The sequence below is a fragment of the Parasteatoda tepidariorum genome, chromosome 1 (assembly GCF_982258835.1).
Source record: "Parasteatoda tepidariorum strain Cologne lab strain chromosome 1, Ptep-v5.0, whole genome shotgun sequence".
Classification (NCBI taxonomy): domain Eukaryota; kingdom Metazoa; phylum Arthropoda; class Arachnida; order Araneae; family Theridiidae; genus Parasteatoda; species Parasteatoda tepidariorum.
In genome coordinates, this window is record NC_141755.1 from 57881117 (window position 1) to 57906078 (window position 24962).

At 27.3% G+C, this 24962-nt stretch overlaps 1 protein-coding gene across 1 annotated transcript; it reads right to left on the reverse strand.

The window, feature by feature from the left end:
- Positions 1–1726: 1726 nt before the first annotated feature.
- On the reverse strand, positions 1727–24880 carry TyrRS-m (Tyrosine--tRNA ligase, mitochondrial). Its single transcript, XM_043040427.3, has 13 exons — positions 24672–24880; positions 22853–22960; positions 21423–21558; positions 20377–20561; positions 18359–18460; positions 16822–16936; positions 16529–16607; positions 13389–13498; positions 11374–11472; positions 7298–7364; positions 3289–3477; positions 1925–2050; positions 1727–1838 (listed from the first exon to the last, which is right to left on the reverse strand). The coding sequence occupies exons 1-13, from the start codon at positions 24710–24712 to the stop codon at positions 1804–1806; spliced, it is 1392 nt and encodes a 463-aa protein (XP_042896361.2). The 5' UTR covers positions 24713–24880; the 3' UTR covers positions 1727–1803.
- Positions 24881–24962: the final 82 nt, after the last annotated feature.

The following is a 24962-nucleotide window of genomic DNA, read 5'->3' on the forward strand; positions in this document are numbered from 1 at the left end:
TTGTTGACAAGTACAAAAGTGATTTTGTAAATTGTTTTGTATATTTCATTTAGATGTGTACATTAAAAGTGAAACTCAGCAATAAAAGTATTTAAAAATTAAAATATTGTTCATTTACTTTGTTGTTGTCTTAAGCCACTTTTTGTCAATACTAACAAGCCTATTTTAAGGCAGAGGGGCGTGCTTATTGCTTTTATATGGCGCCATCTATGGCAAAGAATTCGACTTCTGCGACACACATACCTCGTAATCCATTTTACATGGAGGAAAAATTTGCAGACCATCCACAGATCGTAATTTTTACCTGAACCAGAGCACAATCAATCTCCGATCCAGTACCCCTAGAGGTATTAATTTGCTACAGGAACTTGGAGGACTCTGTGACCCCGACAGATTCAGTGTGCACTAGTCAGTCACCTCTCAGAAAATTCTGGAGTTGAAGAATTAAACAACCGAATCCACTGCCATGATTTTTAAAAAAATAAATAAGTGGATTGACAGTTGTTTATAAATTAAAAACAAAACTGCATTTTTTCCCACTAAAGAGCTGATTATATTCAGAAAAAGCATTACCGTTACAAGCAGCAGGTTCTTATTTGAAAAACAATCAGATGTGAAGTAGGTCATCGTATATTCAACTGTTTAATCAATGTGCAAAACAGTCTTTAATAGATCATTCATCACATCTCAAGAAAAAATTTCAAGCAACTTGTTTTCCCAAAATGATAAATTGATCAGAATATAACAACTGCACTATCACAAAAGCAACTGGCACTATTCCACAAAAATTTTCAGCACTTAGTTCTTATCAAATAATGAAAAAAATCTGCATTTTGTCATTGAAAGGTGGGAAATTCATACAAATGGAAAGAAAGCAATATTTTGTTTATGTTTGTACATATTCATAAAAACAATTATCTGTATAAAGCTGCATTTTGCAAAACAATTATCTGTATTAAACTGTATATCAGCATATTGTCATTGAAAGGTGTGAAATTCGTACATATTCATAAAAGCAATTATCTGTATAAAACTGTATATCTGCATTTTGTCATTGAAAGGTGTGAAATTCATACAAATGGAAAGAAAGCAATCTTTTGTTTATGTTTGTACATATTTATAAAAACAATTATCTGTATAAAACTTCTGGATTTTATTCTGGACAAAGAAACTTTTAAATACCAAGAGAGAGTTGGGCAAAAAGTGAGGAAAATGGAATTTAAGATAAACTTAAAACAATTTTACTGTTATTAATATTTTTTAAAAAATACTAATTGAAAATTTAAAAACATTCATTACGTTACTATATTTATTTGTTTTTTTTTATTTTTTATTTGAGCTAAAGAGATCATGACATTTTGATCAAAAGCATAGTCTCGAAGAATTTCAATTGATCTACCTCAATAAAATTTTTGATAACTTTTCAACTGTTTTAACAAATTTATAATAAAAAAAAAGTGTACTGAATGATTTTTTATTACAACCTCCTAATTCATAAAAACATATAATAAACATCAGCATTCTACAAGTATCAATGCGAAGGAATCAAATGATGTGTGTATGCCTCCTTTCAATTTATTTGAGAAATATTGTATTTATTTTATTAAACAATGTTTTGTGAAATATTAGGAGTAAATGTGTTTTAAATTTTTACTCTGCCTCATGAATAGAAAAAATAGATAAAAATATATGTAAAAAAATAACTTTAAAATAGTATTAAAAAAACTGTTAGTTGTATTTAAATTTATTATTCAATAACTTAATACATACAAACAACTTCCATTTGTAATTCCATAGGCATACCTATTTCCAGCATACAACATAATAATTCTTCTTTCCTAAAACATATATAGACAAAAATAGAACATATAGTAATTACACTAAATAAAAAAGAAAATCAAGACTTATTATACAACTTACTTACCTATTCTTATTAAAGATATTCCATTCGACAGAATGTGCAAATCTGGAACTATTATATAATCAGGAGAAGTAACTCTTTCAAAATTCAGATATACTCCTCCACCCTTGATTATTCGATTTGCATCCTCTTGAGGAAAAAATAAAATTTTACCGCAAATAATAACTCATGCAATCAATAATTTTTAAATAAAAAGTCTCAAAAATAAGGGTAAACTAAAACATTGCTTTAAAAATGATCGTTAATACAGATTTTCATTTTTCAGATGTTAGGTAAGTTGAATATAGGAAGAAATCTACACAAATACAATGAACGAAAGAAGAAAAAAATTCAAAGAAAAATTAAGTTTTTAAGTCAGTGTCAAGAGAAATATTTTGAATTGGTTGATAAATATCCTAAACATATCATCACTGGTAATTTAAATATTATAGAAAATTTAATGTTAAAGGGCACAAAATTTAGACCTCTTATTATTAAACTATTAGTAACTTAGATATTAATGTAGAATAAAATTAAAATTCTAGAATGATTTTTAAATTATCTCAAGAGCTTTTGTCTAAAGATTCCCAATTGATTCTCTTTATGTTTAAGTATATTTACAAAATGGAAATGGCCTGTTTATCATTGCCTTATGAACTTAATTCTTGATAATAAGAGAATTATAAATAGCTATAACAATTCAACTAATTTTTTTAAAACTAATCTTGTATTTAGAAACTTAGTAACCGTCATAGACAAAGCTAACAACAATTATGTAATCTTCTGTAAAAAAAATTCTATGTTCAATTTTTAAATAAGGAATTAATAATTATAGTAAAAATTTCAAAATTAGCAATTTAAATAATATCATTAAAAAAATGTATCCTTCTATAAGAGATTAAAAATTATTAGTTTAAGAATTCGAAGAAATAAATTTAGTTTTTTTCAACTTGTTTTCTTCGATTATTGGCGTTACTGTGAATTTTGTGAATTTTATTTTCAATGTTACCTATTTGGGATCACTTAAAACCACTCCAATGTATATAGATAAAGAATGAACTTTAATAATAATAATTAAAAAAAACAGCAGAACTTAAATTTCTTTATTCAACTTCAATTTTTATAAACAATGTTTCCAGAAGCTCCCTTTAAATATAAAAGGAAAATAGTATATTAAAATAGTGTCCCCCATGCGATTAAAAATGCTGGTTTTTCAAAAAAACAGACCACAATTTCTGTTAAGCTTCGATGAAGTAAGCAAACATGGTGATTTTATACTTAATTTTGCTTAATATTTTATAACTTTGCTTAATATTTTATACTTAATTTTAGCAGTTAACCTAATATTCAACAGTTGAATGCTAGCTATTGAAAAAAAAAAATCTTACCTTTCTTTAAAAAACAGCCAATTTTCATTGTTAAATCATATATAGTAGTACCAGGCTCAAAGAGAATTTTAGACACTGAAGATTGGGGAAAAACTTGGTTAACTTCTTCGGCTTTTAATTGACATAAGGCAGTTATATCAGAATGAAATAATATATTTGTAGCATTTTTGGCAAACTCAAGGCCTTCTCCTAAAAAAAAATAGATATAGCATATTAATTTCGATTGATTAGGATAGATAAAAGCTCAAGCACTAATTTTTCATTAAAAAAAAACTTAATAACTTATGATAAATCATTAAAATAAAACTTTGCAACTAAATACAATTGGGGTTTAATTGATAAAGGTAGTAGAAGGAGTGTAACTCATATGATCTATATCATAAAAAAATCTTAAAAGAATGTAAACAACAAAATCTAAATAAATGCTTTTCCCCTTATTGATAAGAAAGTTTAAAGATGGGTAAATTAATGAAACTTACTACATTACCTCACATCAGCGAGAACACCAGAAATAAATAAGGTTGATTGGAATGCCCGGAAATTTGAATTTTTCAATATGCTGGATAATTTGGGGTACATTTTTCAACAACAAAAAAGTTACCTGTTCAGTTAAAATAACAAAACAAATCCCAATAGGGAAAAAAAAAGATCAGAGAAATGGTATTTTTTTTTTCTTTTCTTCCTCAAGGTCATAAATTCACTTTGAGGAGGGGAAGGAAAATACAACCCTGTTTTCTTTTTTCAGCTGACCCTCTCTTGTTAAGAATAACTAAACAACATTTCCTCTTTGAATTTTACCAAAATAGTGAAATTTCTATTTTTTATTTATTCATAAATGCTTTCTTAAAACATGTCCATGAAAATGCTAAAAATGGCAGCTATAAAGCCCAAAAGATTTTGATGCTAGAAATTTGTTTTTAAGCTGGAAACTTTAAACTAACTTAATGAGCTGATTTGCACTGTTAAGTACAACAGCAAAATACTTATATTCACCAATGTTTTGTGTACAAGACTGGATAAAAAAAATTTTAGTGTTCCACAGAAAGATCTATTGAAGTGGGAAAAAAAATTGCAGTCCCAAAAAAAAAAAACTGAGTAAAGATACCTGAAATTGAAAACATTATGGTTGACTGGATTCAAGAAGAGAGAAAAGTACTGAGGTTTCTTAATGGTTAAAGAAAAAAAATGCGAACAGAATAAATTTTGAAAAGTTTGCAGAGATGAAATAAATGCAGTGACATTAAAGAATATTTTAAAACACAAATGGTTGTTTGGAAAGATTTTTAAACCAACATAATATTGTTTCTAGATCTGTGACAAGTGTTGGTCAAAAGATTCTATAAAATGTGAGGAAATTGTGCAATATTTTCTTTGATCAAACATCCAAAGACATGGATATTAATTACATAGGTAATATGGGGGGGCACCTTTATAGTTTGACCAACCCACACAGAACTTTTTACTTTAAAGGTATTAAAGTTGTATTCTGTAAAACAAAAAAATAAAAATTGTGCTACACTATAGTTTTGAAAGCTGAAGCAAATGGTGTGCAAATCCGGCCTGATTATTTTTAAAGGATTAAAGAACATTCTTGAAGGTGAATTTCCAAAGAAGGTAATGGTAAATGCAACTATGAAAGGCCTTATGAACAGTGATATCATTAATATTTATAAGCAGAAAGTTTGGGGTGAATGCCTGCATTCCTTTTTTAAATCCAGATCCTTTTTTTTGTACTGGATGGTGCCAAACCTCATTTAAAAAGAAACAGATGATTTTGCTGTCATTTCAAGCAATTTGACTCCTTTATTACAACCTGCTCATGTTTACTGGAATAAACTATTCAAAGGAGAGATGGAACCTCTGTGAACTGAATGATTAGCAAATAAAGAAAGCGATCAGTTTTTTCAGTCTCATCCTGCAGCAAGTTTTTTTAAACTTGGTGGGAAAAAATTTATTTTGTACAAAAAAAAAAAAAAAGAACACACGAATTCTAGTTAAGTAAGCAATTTTTCACACCTAAATTACCAGTATGTGATCTCTGTTTTCCCTGATAGACATGTTTAAAGTAGCAATTCATATTTTTTTATACATTTTGAAAAGTGCACAGTAGAAAATAATTGGCAGAGTGGCAATTTTTTAGTATTTAACATTTTTCCTTCAACCCTAGACAAATAAACGTTAATTAGTGTTATATTCTGTAACTAATTATTTGCACATAGAACATGAATTGAAAACATGCCATTTCCTTTCATGTTAAACAAAATAGCATAGCTTGAAATAAACCCTCTTCAATTTGTATTAAAAAATTGATAAGTTATATAATATAACATAGGCAATCCTTTAAAAGGTATAATTGTCATAGTATCAACGTCAATTTCTAAAACTAACAAAAGTCAGTAGCATATAAAAAAATATTAAAAAAAACTAGTACCCCTAATCAGGGTTGGCAGGTTTTTGACATGTGACAGTTTTTGACAGTTTAAACCATGGTTTAAACCGTCACGTCAAAAACCTCACTGTCAAAAATGTCGAAAATGTCAAAAACCTATATTTATATGTGAAATTTAATTAATGCATAAAATTAAATTTCACATAAAGGATAGTGTTTCTAAATATGTTCTAGAAAAAATAAATTTAAAATTTTGAAGAAACACTTATATTTTGAATAGTAACCAAAATCTTGTACTTTTGAAAACTCACATCTTTTGTAATATTATGTATTCATTTTCATGTGTTATTGAAAATCTGCAGTGATATTATTAAGAAATTTATTTATAACCAAATTTAGTGTACAGTATAGATTATACTAAAAATTAGACATTTTTAAAGATAAACATTAGCAGTTTTGTACATTAGACATCTTCTTTTAAAGAAAAATCTTTTTAATATTCTTTTAAATCTTCTTAATAATCTTTTTAACATAAGACAATACAAATTTAAGTGCTTTCTGTTAAATACAAAGAGTAGTTAGTGTCGATTTACAGTATATTCAGCCTATTCATTTACTATGCTGAAAATTTAGTTTATCCAAATACTTGTGAATTTCATTTTGCTGAATACGATATAGTTTTGTTGAATATCTAAATATCCAGCTGTTGAATAATTACTTCTTGCTTTCAAGATATGCATTATTTGTATTCTTAATACAAGTGGAGAAAAAAAAATTAAGAGATAAAAATTGTTTTAAAATGATAAGTGTAATAATTATAAATAAATATAATAAGCAATATGAATTATATTTATCATTATTCATAAATATAACTACTTTTAAATTCAAATTAACATACTGGATAATAAAGATATTCGGTATAACATTAAAAAAAAATTTTTATACACTTGTATCTTATATCAAGTTTGTATTTATACAACATAACTTGTAAGTTCCTTATAAATATTAGTTATATGTTCCTTATATGTCAAAAATGCATAATAATAAACTTTTAATTTTCTTAAGTATCAAAAAGAAAAATTTTTTTTTGTTAAATATAAATATTAAAAAAATTTTTGTGCACATGCATTTGAATATAAATTTCTGAGATTTTAAATCTGTTATTTTACCTTAATTTTAATTAAAAAATATTTTAAAACCTGCTGATTACCTATAGTATAATTAAATTTCAATATAATGCATGGCAACTGTTGGTAGTTTTGAAGTTTATATATTTTCTTGGCAAACTTCAGTTTTTGACATTTTTGACGGGTTTTTGACGGTTTAAACCAGTATTATACCCTTGTCATGTCAAAAACCACTTTTTGACGTCAAAAACCCGACCCTGCCCCTAATATTTGAAAGAAGATATATTTATTACAAAAAGCATATTTTTTAATCTGATATTAAACTAAAGCTTAATCAACAGAATAAAATTTTGTGTAACAATCAAGATACTGCCTTAGTAGAAAAAAAATCTGATTGTTACTTGCAGGAATTTTTTTTTGTGTGTGTGTGTAATATTTGCTTTTATCACACAGTACATTCAGTATTAAAATTACAAAGTTATAAATGATTCACCTCCATGTACAAGCAATGTCGCTTCTTCAGCCAAACGTTTCTGTGCACTCTGAGAATCAGGATGATTCTAGAAGAAATAATTGATATTTATAAGAGTCAGAAATATATAAATATTTAAAAATAAAATTTAATTTTAAAACACTTTCTGAAAAAAGTAGCTTCATATAGAACATAATGATAAAGTAAACACAAACTCAAAAACAATACATAACCAATAAAAGTTTCGAAACAACTTGTGAAAAAGAAAACTGAAATAGTTTTTAAGCACCTCTCTAGGCCTTATAAAATCCCCTTTTTAATGAAATACAGTTTTTTTTCTCAAAAATATAGCAATTTTTGGCATACTTGAATGACTTTTTGGCTTTTAACTAAATTATTCTACCTCAGATGCAATAGTAAACCAAATACATAGATCAGATGGTTGCAATTTTAAACTATGGTTATCTGTCTAGTCAGAACTAAAAAACTGTATCTAAAAACATAACAATTAAAGCACAATCTATTTTTCAACATTAAAATTCTTTACAAAACACAATAGAAACTAAATCTATGATAAAGTTTAGATCAAAACATCAATTTAAACTAGTGACAGGATTAAAATTATCCAAAAAATTGCCACCCAGTGCACTTAAGGACATCAGAACAAAAACACATAAAAAAGGAATTGAATTATATTTTATACTATAAATTAAGCAAATAACTTTTCTGGATATTTTTTGTTTAATTTGTTCATTGAAATCAGGGGTCTTTCCAGGCCGAATTTACTACCGTTTAACGGTACCTTCACAAATTCAATGTTAGGTGGAACGGTAGTTTCACAAATTCAACTTTAGAAAAAACGGTAGTTTCACAAAATTCTTTTTCTTAAAATTTTATTTTTGCATCCCTAAAGAAACGATAAATCTATATTTTTACCATGTTTTTGTGTTGATTTTTAAATATAATTTTTAATTTTTCACAAATTATGTCTAAATTTTCACAAAATAGGTACTTTTCAGAAAAACCTAGACAGACCCCTGGAACTACGTTAAGAAAATTTTAAGTTTTTAGTACAGTTTAGTATAGTGAACCTGGGATATAGTGAACACTCGAATGTAGTCAACTTTTTTAGCGGTCACGCTCCATACTCCTATTTAAATAATGTTATTTTTAACGCTTATAGTGAACAGCTTAGAACTTGGAAACTCTGTTATAGTGGACTCAAATTTCATTTCTTGAAATATCTTTTTTAGTCCTCCATATTTAAACTTGTAGGTGCTGGGACTGAAAATGAATGCATTCCTATAAAATGCGTCATATTTCACTTCTTTATGCTTATCACTTTTAACTATACTGTAATAAATGTCAAACAGAATCTTATACTCCCCCTTCCCTGACAAGCCTCGCTTTGTCTCTTTTCCCCAAGCTTGCTCTACAACTAGTTAACTTGGCCACCTGCTGAAATTTTGGAATTTTCTTATCTGTTCAAACCATATTCTTTTCAAAATCACCCCTTGACAATCAAGAAGGGGAACAATTTAATTCATTCTACAGCTGCTCTTTTCATATTCTTACATTATCTATTTGAGACAAGATTTTTATTTCAAAAACAGTGAAAATGGCAAATTCTCTAAAGAGAAAAGCGTTTTGATAGAGGACAAAGATGGAACCAATCAATCGGCACTGTGTAAGGAAGTTTCCTTGTCAAAATCTATAGTTTCAAACATTTTGAAAAATCGAAGTCCAATTCTTGCCGCATACAACAAAAATATGGTTTCATCGAAAAACCTGCCTGGAGCTGAAAGAGAAAACGTAGGAGAAGCTTTGTTAAAATGGTTCACCACTCAGCGGGATAGTATTCTTCCTGTGACCGGACCTATGCTTCAAATTAAAGCGAATGAGTTTGCTGAAAAATTAGAGGAAAGGGATTTTGCGTGCCCCAATGGATGGCTGGATAGATTCAAAAATCAGAATATGATTTCTTCAGGAAAGATTATTGAAGAAGAAGCGAATGCAATGGATGTGGAAAAGTGGAAAACTGAAGTGTGGCCCAGTATTATACAGAATTATGAAGAGAAAGACATTTCTAATGCTGATGAAGATGGACTATTTTACAAATTGATTGGATTCCCAATCAGATGTTAAAATTTAAAGGAGAAAAAAGCACTACTGGGAAACTCTCCAAAGTGAGAATAACAGTTCTTGTTTGTGCTAACAAGAATGGCTTGGAAAAGCGAAAACTAACTGTCATAGGTAAATCTCAAAAACCAAGGTGCTTTAAAAAATTTTAAAAACCTTAAGTACTTTTTTCATCAATTTTTGCTTTAATATCTGTTAATTAGTTAATAATTTTTTAAATGACTTATGTAAAATTGCAAACCCAATTTTCAATCATTCAACTGTCTTATGCAAAAAACATTCTTCAAAAAATTTGGATATAGTGAACCATCGGTTATAGTGGACACATTACTGAGTCCGTCGACGGTTCACTATAGCGGGGTTCAACTGTATTTTTAAAATTCACATTTTAAAAATACTTAAACCTTTAAAATTCAAAGTAAATAATAAAATGGTGTAAATAGGTGCTAAAGAAATAAATAAATAAAAAGAAAGAAAAATTATTAATTCATTAAAAAGAATAAAAAAACTACATTTAAATAATTTTCTACACATGGAGAAAATGGAATCCTTTCTCTGACTGCTAAGGAACATATGGAATTTTCGGTAAGTTTGCCAGTACACATGGAAAATGTTTACAGTGTACTTTTTGTTTATTTTGTTAGTAAACTCTTTATTGCATTAGATTGCCAAAACTATTCCCAAGTGGTAATTTGAATTGATGAGCTCATTCATTTTTCTCCCTTCAAAAATTACTAGCTAGCTAGTCTTCTTTTTAATTTATACAGGTTTTATTTAGCTATTTTAGAACTTCTTTCAGCTTATTTTGCTTGTATGGGGACAAATTGCAATAAATAGTAGCAGCCACTATTTCCTTTTAATGACTAATACACCATGTTTTTTTTTCTTAAACCAGCTAAACACATACTTTAAATTTAGAATTCTGCTGCAGGATGTGGAATTATAATCAAGCAATGATGTATACAAACGTTCAATGCAGAGCAAATGGTCCCATTATGAATGTTACTAAAAACTTACAACTAAGATTCTTTTTTAACAATTATAACATATATATAGTGGACTATTTTTTCTAACCCAAGACAAAGAAAAGAGTGATGAATAGTTTACAATTAAAAACAGTAGATTTCAGGACGAGAGATCCCCACCACTCTGTAATATAAAATATTTAGCAGTCCTATTGGCAATATAAAGAAAATATACTACCAAATAATATTCTTTTTAATTATATTTTATTGGAATCTAAAATTTTGATATTCAATACTAATTTTTTTACTTTACACAAGGAGTATATACGTCATACTTATACAATAGAGATTTGCTCTAATGTGTATACTCGTCAAACACACATAACTAGTTAAAAAGCATTAATACTGATCACGGATAAATATTCAAGATGATTACATCTTTTTCTAAAGTTATGATTCATTTTAAAGCTTGACCAGTTTAACTAGATATGATTTTAGTTTTTAAATACTTTGTCTTTACACATCAAATTTGAATGCAGAGAATTTTAATAACTGGTATACACATATCAGTTCATAATTAAGAAATCCTAATACTGAATTTACCTGTGTACAGCAGTGTGATTTCCTGTATCCTTTAAAGAAAATTTTTATTAATAAGTACTCTATTTTACTAATACGAAGTAAATTTTAAATGTAAAATTTAATTAATAAAAACTCATTTGAAAAAAAAATTTTTTTAAAAAGAAAACATTTAAGATAGAAAAAAAATCAATGCAGATAAAAATATTCCTAAAATATAAACTTTAATGTTTAAGTTTAAAAAAAAAGAAAGAAAGAAAAACATGTGAATGTATTAGATTTTTTTCTACTAAAATATTTCAGTGTGGAGAATTTTCTTCGAAGATTACTCCAAAAATTCATAAAAATAAGCTTCATGGGGAAAAATATGCATAACATTAAATAAATAACAAAGTAAACTACATAAATACTCACAATATGTTTCTGATAAATATTTTCAATTTCTTCTAACTCTAGAAAAGTGAACAGCTTTAGATAGTAATTTATTTCCGTATCGGGAAGCCTCATAAAAAACTGAAACAAAATAGCAAAATACATATGTTTCGAAGTGTAATATAAAAAATTATAACAGAAATATATGAAAAATAATTCATTTACATTCAATTCAAGGGGGTGACCCCCTCAAGACATTAAGATTGAGTACTAGTACGTGAAGAGCCTATCATCAGATCAAAAGTTATTCAGTATGATTATTATTGTGTACGATACATCAGTCTTTACAATAGGATAAGATTAGATGTTTACTTAAATCAGATTAGCAAATATGAGGTGCTTATAGCTCCTCCATTGAAATTTATTAAAACAAATTAAGGGAGAACAACACAGTAAAGTTTGCGATAATTGAAGTTGTTGTTGTTGTTAATTTACGTCGCACTAGAGCTGCACATTGGGCTATTGGCGACGGTCTGGGAAACATCCCGAAGGATGATCCGAAGACATGCCATCACAATTTTGATCCTCTGCGGAGGGGATGGCACCGCCGCTTCGGTAGCCCGACGACCTGCGCGCGAAGTCGAGCACTTTACGGTAGCACAGTTTAACGAGGACCAATACCGCACACCCTCGGTCCCTACGCAGACTGATCCAAGTGGTCACCCACCCGCACACTGACCGTAGTCAGTGATGCTTGACTTCGGTGATCTGCTGGGAACCGTGTCTTAACGATCAGTCCACTGCGGGACTCGCGATAATTGAAGAAAAAAAAATAATAAATAAAAAAATAAAAAAAAATTAATAAATAAATAATTGAAGATAATTGAAGAAAAAAAAAATTAGATGCATTTTTCAAGTTTATAAAATTAAGATTATTGTACCAAAATATTGAACTGGTTTTCAAAAAAATATAAAAATTACATAATAATTTGCCGAACACGACGTTCATCTTGAGATGCGCTGTGACATGCATGAACAAGCGAAATTGCGCTCTAAGTTGATTAATGAATTTGCTCACTCCTATCCTTAATACTATCATTTTAACTATTTTATAGCAATAATTTGTTTAAATTATTGTTAAAAAAAAGAATTAATAGCAATTCGAATATAAATAGTTAAAATTTTGACTAGTACAACTGTAATAATTTTAAATGAAGGTTGCAAAGGATTATTGGTAGTTTTGAAACAACTAGAAATGAGTGTAGGTCCAGCAGCCAAAGAACATGCTCAAAATGAAAATGACTGCAGAATTTCTGCTGCTACTTTAAAAATTTATGAGGTGTCACATGAGGGTAAATTTGCAAGAAAAAGAGCTAAACTAGCACTTAAGACAACCGAAAATGATGAAGAAACATGTTATGGACCTGGTGTTGATGCATTGCAGTTAGTTTGAAAATTTCATATACTTATATGGATTATTGATCACAAAAACTTATTCGCAATTTGCTCAAAACTGTTTCTCGTACTTACTGTAAATCTAATTAGAAATTTTTTTAATAAGTTTCATTTAAATTTTGACACAATGTACATATAGGGATTTTATAATTGATTAGACAGGTTTTAAGTAATCCATGAAAGTGTTAATTATTTTGTCTTTTCTTAATTTTTTTTTTAAAGACACAGCTATTTCCCGAAAAAATTTATTTTTTAAAAAATCCTACGAGCAATAGAAACTACATTCATGCAGTTTTAAAAAATCAAAACAAACGATGATTTTTTTTAACTTACAGCAAGTTATGATAATTTAAAAAATAATTTATAAGCATTCTATTGTATAATCTCTACTTTTTTTTTACTTTTTCTATTTGTAATATAATAAAATGAAGATTAAAATGTGTACAATGTACAATGTGTGAAGATTAAAATGTGTATAATAAGATTAAAAAGAAATGTATTAAGTTAAATTCATTGCAATCATTGAAGAATCTTTCTTTTTTATCTGCTTCTATTGCGTTGTTCCCTCCCTAGCTGTAAAACATGAATATTAAATTAAATACCTGATAGAAGTCAAAAGGAGAAGTGCGATGAGATGATAAACAAACAGCATTCCCTGCACTTTTTCCAAATTTGTCGCCAGTCTCAGATTGGATAAGTGGCAGCAATGCTCCTAATTTAAACAAACCAATAATATAACTATCTAAAAATATCTAAACTTATCAAAACTAAAACCAATTAAAAAGAAACATAAATTGATATCTAAATTTAATAACTAAATAAACATCTGGCTTATATTCCTAACAAGTAATACAAAAGTCTGCCATTTATTTTGAAATTTAAAGCTTAAATAAAACTCGAAAATTTTAAAACTATTTATTGATGCGTAAAAAGCATACATGCATACATATATATATATATATAGAGAGAGAACAAGAAATTTATGCAAAAATATTTTAAAAATTATGCGACAAGGGTCTGATAACATGTTAAAAGTATTCAGACTGATTGCAAATGGCCTAAAAAATAAATAAAACAATAAAACTCATTTTTTAAAAAAAATATTTCATTTCTTATCCTGTTTTAATAAAAAAAATTTATTGTTATTGTAAAATTTTTACTACCTTCTATTTATTTTTTATTTTTCAACATCAAAGTAATTGCTAAAATTTATTAAAGTGAAGCTGGTACAGAAGCTGAAATATGGTTGAACCATTTGTTTAAGATTTAAAATCAAATGCTAGTTGTGAAAAGAAGGGATGGTCAGGGTAGGAGGAATTGTCTTAAAATTGAAAAAGCTGAAGTCGCATGAGAAAAAGACTAAGTACACATTTATCAGGCAAATGAAGACATTTAGACAAAAAATAAAAATTATGCAATGATGCAAACAATTATAAATTATGTAGTTTTCTGCTTCTTTGCACAACTCAAAAGGCATACTATATACAGTACAGGACCCCAAATCCGGCTCTCACGGGACCAACGAAATTCCATATTTCGGAATTTGCCAAATTTCGGATCTCTTTAGGAAATTCCAATATGACGAACATATATTATGATAATTCAATTATACAGTTAATTTCAGAAATTCATGTTTTGATCGTAGATTGCTCTCACGGGACCAACGAAATTCCATATTTCGGAATTTGCCAAATTTCGGATCTCTTTAGGAAATTCCAATATGACGAACATATATTATAATTCAATTATACAGTTAATTTCAGAAATTCATGTTTTGATCGTAGATTATCAGGGATGAATTTAAAATTGTCCCATCTTAAGAAATTTTATTAATTAAAATAATAAATCTATATAATATAATCAAGGAGAAATAATCCAAAGTTGAAATAATTGAAGAAGAAATAATCTGAATCCTCCAAAGAAGAAATAATCGTTTCTAGCGAGATCATTGTTCTCGTTTTTACTCTTAGATAACATTTTGTTTTAACGAAAGATGCTCACCTCACAGAAAAAGAAAAAAAAATAAGCTAACAAGGAAGTACAAAAAAAAAACAATTAATGCTAAGAAACTAACAATGAATAACTACGAAAAACAAGCTAACAACTAATAACGATAAAAAACTAGCAAACAACTAATAACGATAAAAAAAACAAGCTAACAACTAACAAAAAAAAAATTAACACCCAATAACTAATAAAAAAAAAGTTGCAAAATAAAGAATAAATAAATCGAATAAAAAAAATGCAAAAGTGATAGAATTCATTTTGTACCCCACATGGTAGTTTCAATGTCAACTGAGTGTGGCCAATTTGTGGTCAAACAGGAGAGGGAAATGTGGGGACAAACACAGATGTCAAGATTGATTGATCAGTTTCTCCCAACTTGCATTTCCTTATTTTGTTCATTGGAAAGGTAAGTGTTTTTATTTTTCACTTTGTTTTAAACTGCTTTAGGAACAGATGTTTTGTTTGACACATATTTATTTTTTTTCTTGCTTTTTTTATTTTCAAAAGATAAAATAAAGTTATTTACTTCAACAGAATAAAATTCCAAATAAAAAGAGAATATAAATGATGTTTCATTTTTTGGTCTTATCAATAAAAATTTATTTAAAAAAAAAATTAGATTGGATTAAGTGCCGAATTTTAGGTCCTGTCGGATTAGGAGTCCCATACTGTATACAAATACTGCCTGCCTATAGCCGCTGGTGGATTCGCTTAGACAAAATGACCATTTCACCGTTCCACATTAGTTATCTCAACCTTAAGTAGCGTTGCTTTGATTTCATGTCATGAATATTTTAAGTAGAAATTGGAGACTTAGAAATTGTTCATGAGATAGTCATCTGGATAGCCTACACATACTCACAGTTTAACTGTTTCATATAGTTGCTAATCTGCAAAAACACACTGCTACATAGTTCCATAGCTTTTCATTTACATTTATTTTTGCACATGGATTATGTATGCATGTGTTAAACATTTTCCCTAACCTCTATAGTTTTGTGTCATTGAAACAAAAAATAGCATGTAGGATACACAATTACAAATAATTATTTTTCTTATTTAACATATTATTTAATAGATAGAATATCTAACTGAAAGCTTGATCTTAATATTAAAAAAAAATTGAAAGAATGATACATTACAGAAAAAACTTCAATAATTAATTTAAAATGTGCAAAAAATTAAAGGCTGCAGAAAAACTAAGATCTACATTTGCCTCAGATCTTATTTTTATTTTTAAACATTCAAGAATCAAAATACTGAAAAATCAAGTCAAAAAGTGATCCCTAAAAACTATATTTAAAAATATGACAGGAAGCCAGGATAAGGTAAGACAGAAATTTAAAAAACAAAACAGGAAGACAAAAATGGATTAAATCTACAGTTAAATGTCACAAAGTTCATAAATTGAATGTACTCTAACAAACTTGAATTTGAAAATGGATTGATTCAATTGCTTCATAATTAAAGTGAAAAACTCTTGAAATGTTTATAACACTCAAAACTATTTAACTTAAATATAAATGTTTATAACTTAAAAACTATTATATTTAAAAATATTTATAACTTAAAAACTATTAATATAATATTAAATTAGAGTCCAGAAAATGATGATACATCAACAAAAATACAAAAACTGAAAATAGGTACAAGTTACAATATCTGATTTCATACACTATTTATTCCATGCAATAATAAAAATCAAACACAACAAAAGAAAATTAGGAATGTATACCATACACTTGTTGATAATGACAACCAGATATGAGATTGTATCCAGAAGTAATGTTTCCTAACTGATCATTGCCACCAAACTAAGCAAGTAAAAGAAAAGAATAAAGAACAGTAAATAATAAAAAAACAGAAAATACATATATCGTACAAAGGTTATTTCCATTTATTTAGCATAAAATACATACCGTTTGATAAAAATAATCACCTGAACTATTTTTATTGAAACATAAAAATGAAGTCCTTAAATTAAATTATTAATTTTTTCAAAGAAATGAAAAAAAATTGATTTCTTACTTGATATTTACAATTATGCTCTTGAAACAAATGTAGCCAATCATATGACTGAAAAACTTGGTAGCTAAACTCAGTAAAATTTATACCCGCTTTACTTTCCATTCTAGATTTCACACTAAAAATAAAAAAGTTTAACTAGAATTGTAGTTTTTTTATAACTAAATCAGAAATTGTTTTAATGAAAGCATTAAATTACGATGCAATATAAACAGCAAAATATTGCGAAGAAATTAAAACTAAAATTATAGATAAAAGAGCCCTAATTAAATATCATTCCTTTGTTATAAATACATTTCATCATAAACTAAACAAAAGCAATAAATCAACAATGGCAATTCAAAAAATCAGCTTTATAAAAATATTCTAATTTCTGAGAATATTTAAAACTTATAGTTTTTTCAAAGAAAGTTTTTATTTTACGGAATCTAATTTATCAAACTTTTGAGAATATTTTAAAATTTGAAAAATTACTTGTAGGTAATTTAGAATAAAGAATTAAAACTTTTTTTTTAAAAAAATGAAAAAAGTAAAATACTTAAAGCAAATTGAATAGGATGTGTAGTTGCATACTCAAAAGCAAAATCATAATTTATATATCTCTATGAAACAAAAAAATAACAGCCTAAAACTGTTTTGCATCATTTTTGTTCTAACAGCAGGCAACGTACTTTTCGTTCTCGACCTCAGTAGATGCCAAAAGCATTGCTTAATTAACGTTAACCGATGGGCATCTGCAGACCTAAGTCAAGGAGGCACGTAACATTACCCATGCCACCTTGCCACAAATCCAATTATAGGGTGAGTCACAGTCACACAACTGAAGACAAGACTGAGAGAAACATCCATGTCTTAAGTGGGATTTGAACCCGCAATGAATGGCTTTGCAGTCAGACACATTGGCCAGCTGTTTCTCGTTGTGGGGGCATTTTTATTTCCAGAAAATTAAATGCTATGGTTCCTTAATTAACAAACAAAAGAGATCCAGATTTGGTTAAAAAATTGATCAGCATAAAATTAATTTAAGTATATTTTATCTGTAAAATAATTTTTCTTTTACCTCTTATTAACAATATTTACTTACTTAGTAATTCCTTATTATTAATATATTTTTGATTCTTTCATTCAAAATAAAGAAGAGAATTAAAAAGAAATGTTCTTTCATTAAAAAGATATCCTAAAATATTACGCTATAATAAAAACTTTACTTTGTTATGTTTTTACGCTATTATATTATGAAAACTTTAACACAGTAACAGATAAACAGTTTTAAAATTATGAAACAGTCAAAAAAGTTATATCTGCTTTTATAATAATCTTTACACAAAATTGTTTACAGTTAACATATTATTTATATTATAAAGCTTTCATTTAAATAATTTAATTTATTTATCACTATTTTTTTTCCATTCCTGCACAACTGCAGAAATAATAATACTTCAAAGATGCACAACGATGTTACAGGTGGTTCTCGGTTAGAGTAAAGAACACAAATCTTGCTACTTAAAATCATTACAGAAATGCTTAAATTTTTAGATACCTTGTTCTTGACAGCATATCTCCAACTCTAATCTGCCTTCCAGCTTGAGTAAAAAAGTCTACAACGCTTTTGTTACCATACCACTCACTGTTTCTAAATAAACTGGAAAATATAAGAAATATTAATATGAATCTGGAAGATGAAAAAAAATTCATTCTTAAAGCATATATTTAAAAGACATTAAAAATTATTTTGTATATTAAATGACTGATCTGATGTATTGCTCTTAAAAATGATAAGTTTACGCAATTTTAGTTCAGGTGAGAGAGACATTTGTTTATTATGCCTTCAGAATAATAGTTCTCAAAGTTATTATTACAAAACATTTGAAAAAGAATAGTTAAAAACATTCGTTAGGATAAATTTTATTCTAAAATGTTTTATAACTTTAAAGAAAAAATTATCTTAAAAATGTAATAAAAATTATAAAATGAAATTTTTGAAACATTTACAGGATTTAAATAATACTTTAAATCAAATACGAACTAGAGTTATCCAAATTTGAAGAGATGCACCTTATAAATAGACAACTTATGCAGGGTAAAGTTTCATAACTAGGCACATTTCAATATTTTATTAAGCGACCATTAGTAAAACAACAAGAGAGAAATTTTATTCCTTTTTTATTTAAGTTTCAAACAGAATAAGTTACGTTTTATAAATACCAGTAGAATTTCTTCTTCCAATTTGAATTAATGTCAGTTAAAACTAGATTATATCAATATCAACAATTCATGTGTTAAAAATTAACCAAAAATGAATACTATGCATCATAAATTGTAGGATGCAAATTCTTATTTTGTATGGACACAATTTTATTTTATTATCTATATCACAATGGTATGGACACAATTTATTATCTATAAGTCATTATTAATTTTTTTTATCTTCAAATGAGAATAGGAAAATAACGAACATTTCTTCCCCCTCCGATGCATGAGATAAGCATTTTTTTAGATATAACTTTGCAAAAACAATTTTGCAGTAAAGAAAATCTAAATTTTTTTTATTTCCAAAAAGAAAATTCTTTCTGCAAAAACTCTAACGATAACATTCTGCAAAAATTTTGCCGAAATAATCACAAGAATATCAGTGTAACTAAATATTAACTTTCATTAAAACAGAAACAAAGTTTCCATGGTAAACTATTTATTTAAAAATATATTTAACTTGAAATATGCAGACACATTGCATTTTGATGAACAGAGTAACAAAACAGCACAGAATAGTAAGAATAAATTTAACTATTTTCAACAGAAGCGTAAGTTCTCTCCTACGACAGATAAGGAATGAAAAAGGTTACGCCTGATCAATCAACAGCAAATGAGAAAAAAAAACGGCCAAACACTCGCAGTTCCTGATATCAAAAACATAAGTTGAATGCATGAGAGGGCTACGTCACAAAAAACGGGTTTCACAAAACTGAAGATCTAAACTTTATTACAATTGATCAAAATACAATTTTAAAAAAACTTTTAGTATTTATTTATCTAACAGACATGTTGCTGTGATTCTGCCATGGGGGATGTCTGCTATAAAGAATTTTTGTAATACCTAAATATGGAATTATGAATGTTTAATAACTTTTAATTATATTATGTCAACTATCTTCTATTTGCAGAAATATTTAGTACTAAAAGAGACAAGACAGCAACAAAATATTTTTAAAATTACTATATTTCTCACTTGTTTCTTAAAATTTTCTTCATTTTATAAATAAACCTTATAATGTTTACCATATTTTGAAAAATGCTCCAAACGAAATGCCTTACATTATTAATATCAACAGCATTTTTAGTTGTTTAAAGTTTTCAATTTTTGAACAAATGACCATATGTTTTAAATAGTGACCACTGTTAAAAATAGTACAACTGGCCAGTAGCAAAATGTTTTTATTTGATGTGCCACATTTGATGTAGACTTCTTAATAAGTCTTTACTCATTATTTTATAAATTCTGTTGAAGTGGAAAGTTTAAAATTTATACATGGAAATGTTAATACAATTCAATGAACTTACATCAACTCTCCTAATTTAGTTTTCCTTTCAGCCCTTGGATATAAATATCTTTCATGATTATCAAATATCTTTAGAACATTACTCTCAATTGCATCACAGTTGGCCTTAATTACATCTTTGGAGAGTATTTTCCTGTCTTCTTTGTGTTCACTAGGATCACCAATTTCTGCAGTTGCATCCCCGATCTATATAACAGAAAAATGGAAAAAACATCTTTAAGTTATAATCTAAAAATCTCCAAGTATTTAAAGTTTAATTTTTAACTCAAAGTTATTATTTTAAAAGTAGTTTTTAAAAAAATGCATATTTTTAACATTTAAAAATAACCAATGATACATTATTGATATAATATAATTTTTAATATAAAAGCAGTTTAATAGCAATTTTTCAAAACCCTGACTCAAAAAATAAAAAAACAGGCATATTTAAACTTAGTTACTTTTGTTTTAACTTAAATTATTAGCAAAAGAAATTAAATAACAATTTATTTTATAGATTAAATTTCACATCACATTAACTTATAAATATTTTTAAATTATATCAACATTTTAAACTATATTAGAAAATTACACAAGTATAGCAAATTTAGAAACAATACATTAGTAACTTAGTGTACAAACATAACAAGTTTGTCAAAAACATATATTTTTGGTTCATATCATTGTTCAAATTCTATTGAAGAAAGAATTGATTGAAAAGCAATCAGAAAATAATTTTATTATTTGAGGTAACTTTATTATTTTGAAAAACAAATATGTATTACAAATATAAACATGTTTTGCTTAAAATAATAAACAATAACTGTCAGACGTACACGTAGCATCTAAAAATAGTTCTTAAAGTGAATATTTTTATACAAAAATATGAAAGTAGTGCAAAGTCGGTTAGCTACTGACATCTTAAATATGTAACTCCATTGATTTCATATAAATTTCAATTCTTCAACCAAATAAAATTCATGTTTTCTTTCTACTCCTCAAAACAAATCATTACTAAAGAACTGTTAATTTGATTTTAATAAATACACACTAAAATAATATGCTTACTACTAAGATAGTTTTGTGACCAGCTCTTTGCCAATGGAGAAGAGAAACTATAACTAGGAGATTACCAATGTGTAAACTGTCAGATGTAGCATCAAATCCAGCATAAGCACTATAAGAGCCTGGAATATCAGCTATGCTATAAAATATTAAAATAAAATAATTTTAATTGTATATCTATATCTGGGGTGAAAAATATTGTTACTAAAGAGTGTATCATACTAAAGCATATGCCAATGAATAAATAAAAGTTAGCTATGTTTATGCATCATTCTAAAATCATAGTTAAACACTAAATGGTAATATATAGTTTTACATACAAGTAGAATGCTGATTATCTGAGCCCTCCCCCCCCCTTCCCTATCATTCAACCCTTTCTTTCCCTTCCAACAGACAGTTCCCTATTATACAGTTGATGTTATTGTTACTCAATGGCAATTTAATTTCTAGACTTCACCCTTTCCCCCTTCTCAAACACACATAGTTCAGTTAAAAGGAATTTCTGCTGTGAAAAACAAATAAAACAACACTACATGATTGTAAAAAAGGAAATTAAAAGTCATAGCAAAGAGGAAGAGAGTAAAAGAGTCCAAATAAAAGCTAAAAGTTGCTAAGTTAAGTTTTGAATGCCCAAGATCACTCAATGTCCTTGATAACCACTCACTGGTTAACCCTCTTTATCAAGAGAGAATGTAGTTACCACAAAAGGATTGAAAGAGAATTCTGAAGTAAACAAACTAAATAATAGACTGAATGCCTTGACTATTCAATGAAATAAACTATATCTATTTTGTTAAATGTTTTATCAAACAAAAATAGTGGGTCAGAATATACATAAACAATTTTAAACCATTTGGTGGTCATATTATATAATTCAACTTGGTCACATTATCGGAATTAAGATTGAGATAACATTGCATTGAGGTTGCAAAAACTTTTACAAATTATTAAAAGACATTAAATTTTTAATTGAAAATTCTGCTAATCAAAATATAAATTTTAAGACCCCTCAGTAAATTAAAAAAAGGTAACTGAAGTTTAATTAAAATGTGAAAAGTAAATTAGTAGTTTAAAAAATATTAAGGGTGAAATTAATTTAACTAGGTATTATAATATTTTCAATAGGGTTAATAGATAAAAACATTTTTTAACAAAACCTTTCTAAAAAGTTTAATATGCTTGAAGTACACACAAGGCAACAAATGTTTATAATTTATTCAGCAAAAAAAAAGAAAAGAAATCCAAGCCATTTTATTCAAAGGCTTTAGAAATCGATAATCTAAGTTGTTTTTAATACTTATTAAGATTAAATCAGAGCAAAAGAATTTTAATTAAGTCAAAATTGCTAGAGAAAATATTAAGTAAGGAATAAATATTAAGTAAGGTCACTGCAAAATGAAAAATGCTTTAATTTTTCATAATATTTATAATACCTATTGGTTGGGAAAATTTGCTTCACTAATCCTCTTCTTACTAAGCCAGAAAGAAGATCATTGCAACTGTTTCTCGTTGAAATGTGAGGAAATGAAAGTCTTAAATAACTGAAAAACAAAAATTTTAACTACATAACATTTGACAACAGAAACAGAATTTAACAAACCAGACAACAATTTTAACAACAAATTAACAAATTTATTTTCACACCAATTATCCAAAAAAGAATAAAATATTATTTCTATTCATGTGTTTAATTATTACTAAGATCAAGTCTTACAACAGTCATTTGTATACTTTTATCAATTAAAAATATTTTCCAGAGAGTTTCCAAAGACTCCAAAATTGAAAAAGAACTTTGAGCTTTTAGTAAATATTTCATTAATTGAAGTATTACACTAGTAAATATTACACTAGTTGAAAAATATAGAAATCAAATTTCTGATACTGATTCTAGATAAACTGTATACAAATTTCTATCATTATTGTAAAAATAAAAGTTTTATAGAAATTTATTGCTTCTAAACAACTTTTGGGAGAAATAAAACAATATGTAACACATTTACTATCACTAACATAGCTACAACAAGAAGCAGGATTGTGATATTTGGATCACATTGATGAGAACCAATTAGATAAATATTAAGGAAGTAAGATAATATATTAAGGAAATAAGAACAATGATAAAAGATCTTTTTTTCCCCAAAAGGATATTAAATTTTGAATAATGAACAAATTATTTATTACAATGAAAGCACTTTTATAATATTGCGATATCATAATCTAGGTTAAAATAATCCCTGAGAGAAAATAAAAATTCACAGAAGGGTCCAACTCAAAGGATATAACTTATAGCCACAAACATGCATGTTTCTTTTTTCTTTTTCTAAATTTGCAAGTTTAAAATCCGTTTGGCATGACAGATCATGATACAGAAATATCTCTGAGTAGAGTCGAAGACAAAATTATGTTTCAGAAGATTATACCATATCATAATCTGCAACAGAATAATCTCAGTCTTGGCAACTTCTAGACAGAGGCTCACAAGAAACTAGAAAAAAAATCACAGAAGGAGATCAACTTAAAGGGTATAACTTATAGGCACACTCCAGGCCAACCTCTACATGTCTAATATTAAATAATTTTCAAGTTCAAAATTCATTTAGTGCCTCGACAATTGCATTTGACTGATTCGACAGATACTGATACGGAAATAGTATCTAATCTACTTTCTAATAACGAAAATAATTAAATAAATATAAATTTCACTGTTTACACAAACAAAATAAACAGATTTCCATATTATTTATGAAACGTATTTCGTCTTTACATATAATTGTTTTCTTCCAGATGAAAATGCTACGTCACCCTTTGGGGAACTGCCCAGAAATTGCCAAGACATCGAGATAATTCAGCCGCATATTCCAATAGAAAAATCTTCCCAGCAGACTAAGAACAAAATTTAATATAACCTCCATCCCATGCGAATTTTAAATCAACATTTAATCCAATATTCCATGACTTTCCAATCAGCAACAGGAATCTAAGAAATTTATTAATTATAAAAATGTGTCAACAATATTTGTGAACAGGTTTACTTCTATATTTATACTTCTCCCAACTTCCATACTTTCAAGTTGTAACTGTTACAAAAAGTGTCTCCAAGAATAAAATTGAGATTTGGTGCCATACTAGAGCAGAAAAAATGAAAAGAAAAATAGTAATAAATCGGAAAAGAATTAAAACCATTGTGTGAACTCATTATAGATAATTGGGTTCATCCAACTCAAAAAATAAAGAAAGAATTTATTTCCTTACCATTTTAATAGTGGGTGAACTCTACACGAGAGCAAAGGCATGGCCAAAGTAAATTTTTTATTTATTTACAAACAAATGCTAAACGTTACAGTTGCAACTATTATCAGAATACTTTATGATTTATTCCTGGGCGATATCTGATTTGTGCATCTTAGCGATCATAACGTCATCTGGGAAGAACACTGGTTCCATGTTTAATTCTTTCCCATGCTTTTTTAAGAGTTTCATAGATATAAGGAACCCGTAAGAGGAAGTGAAGGTCCTATCTTCCCGGTGGCAACGAAAAATGGG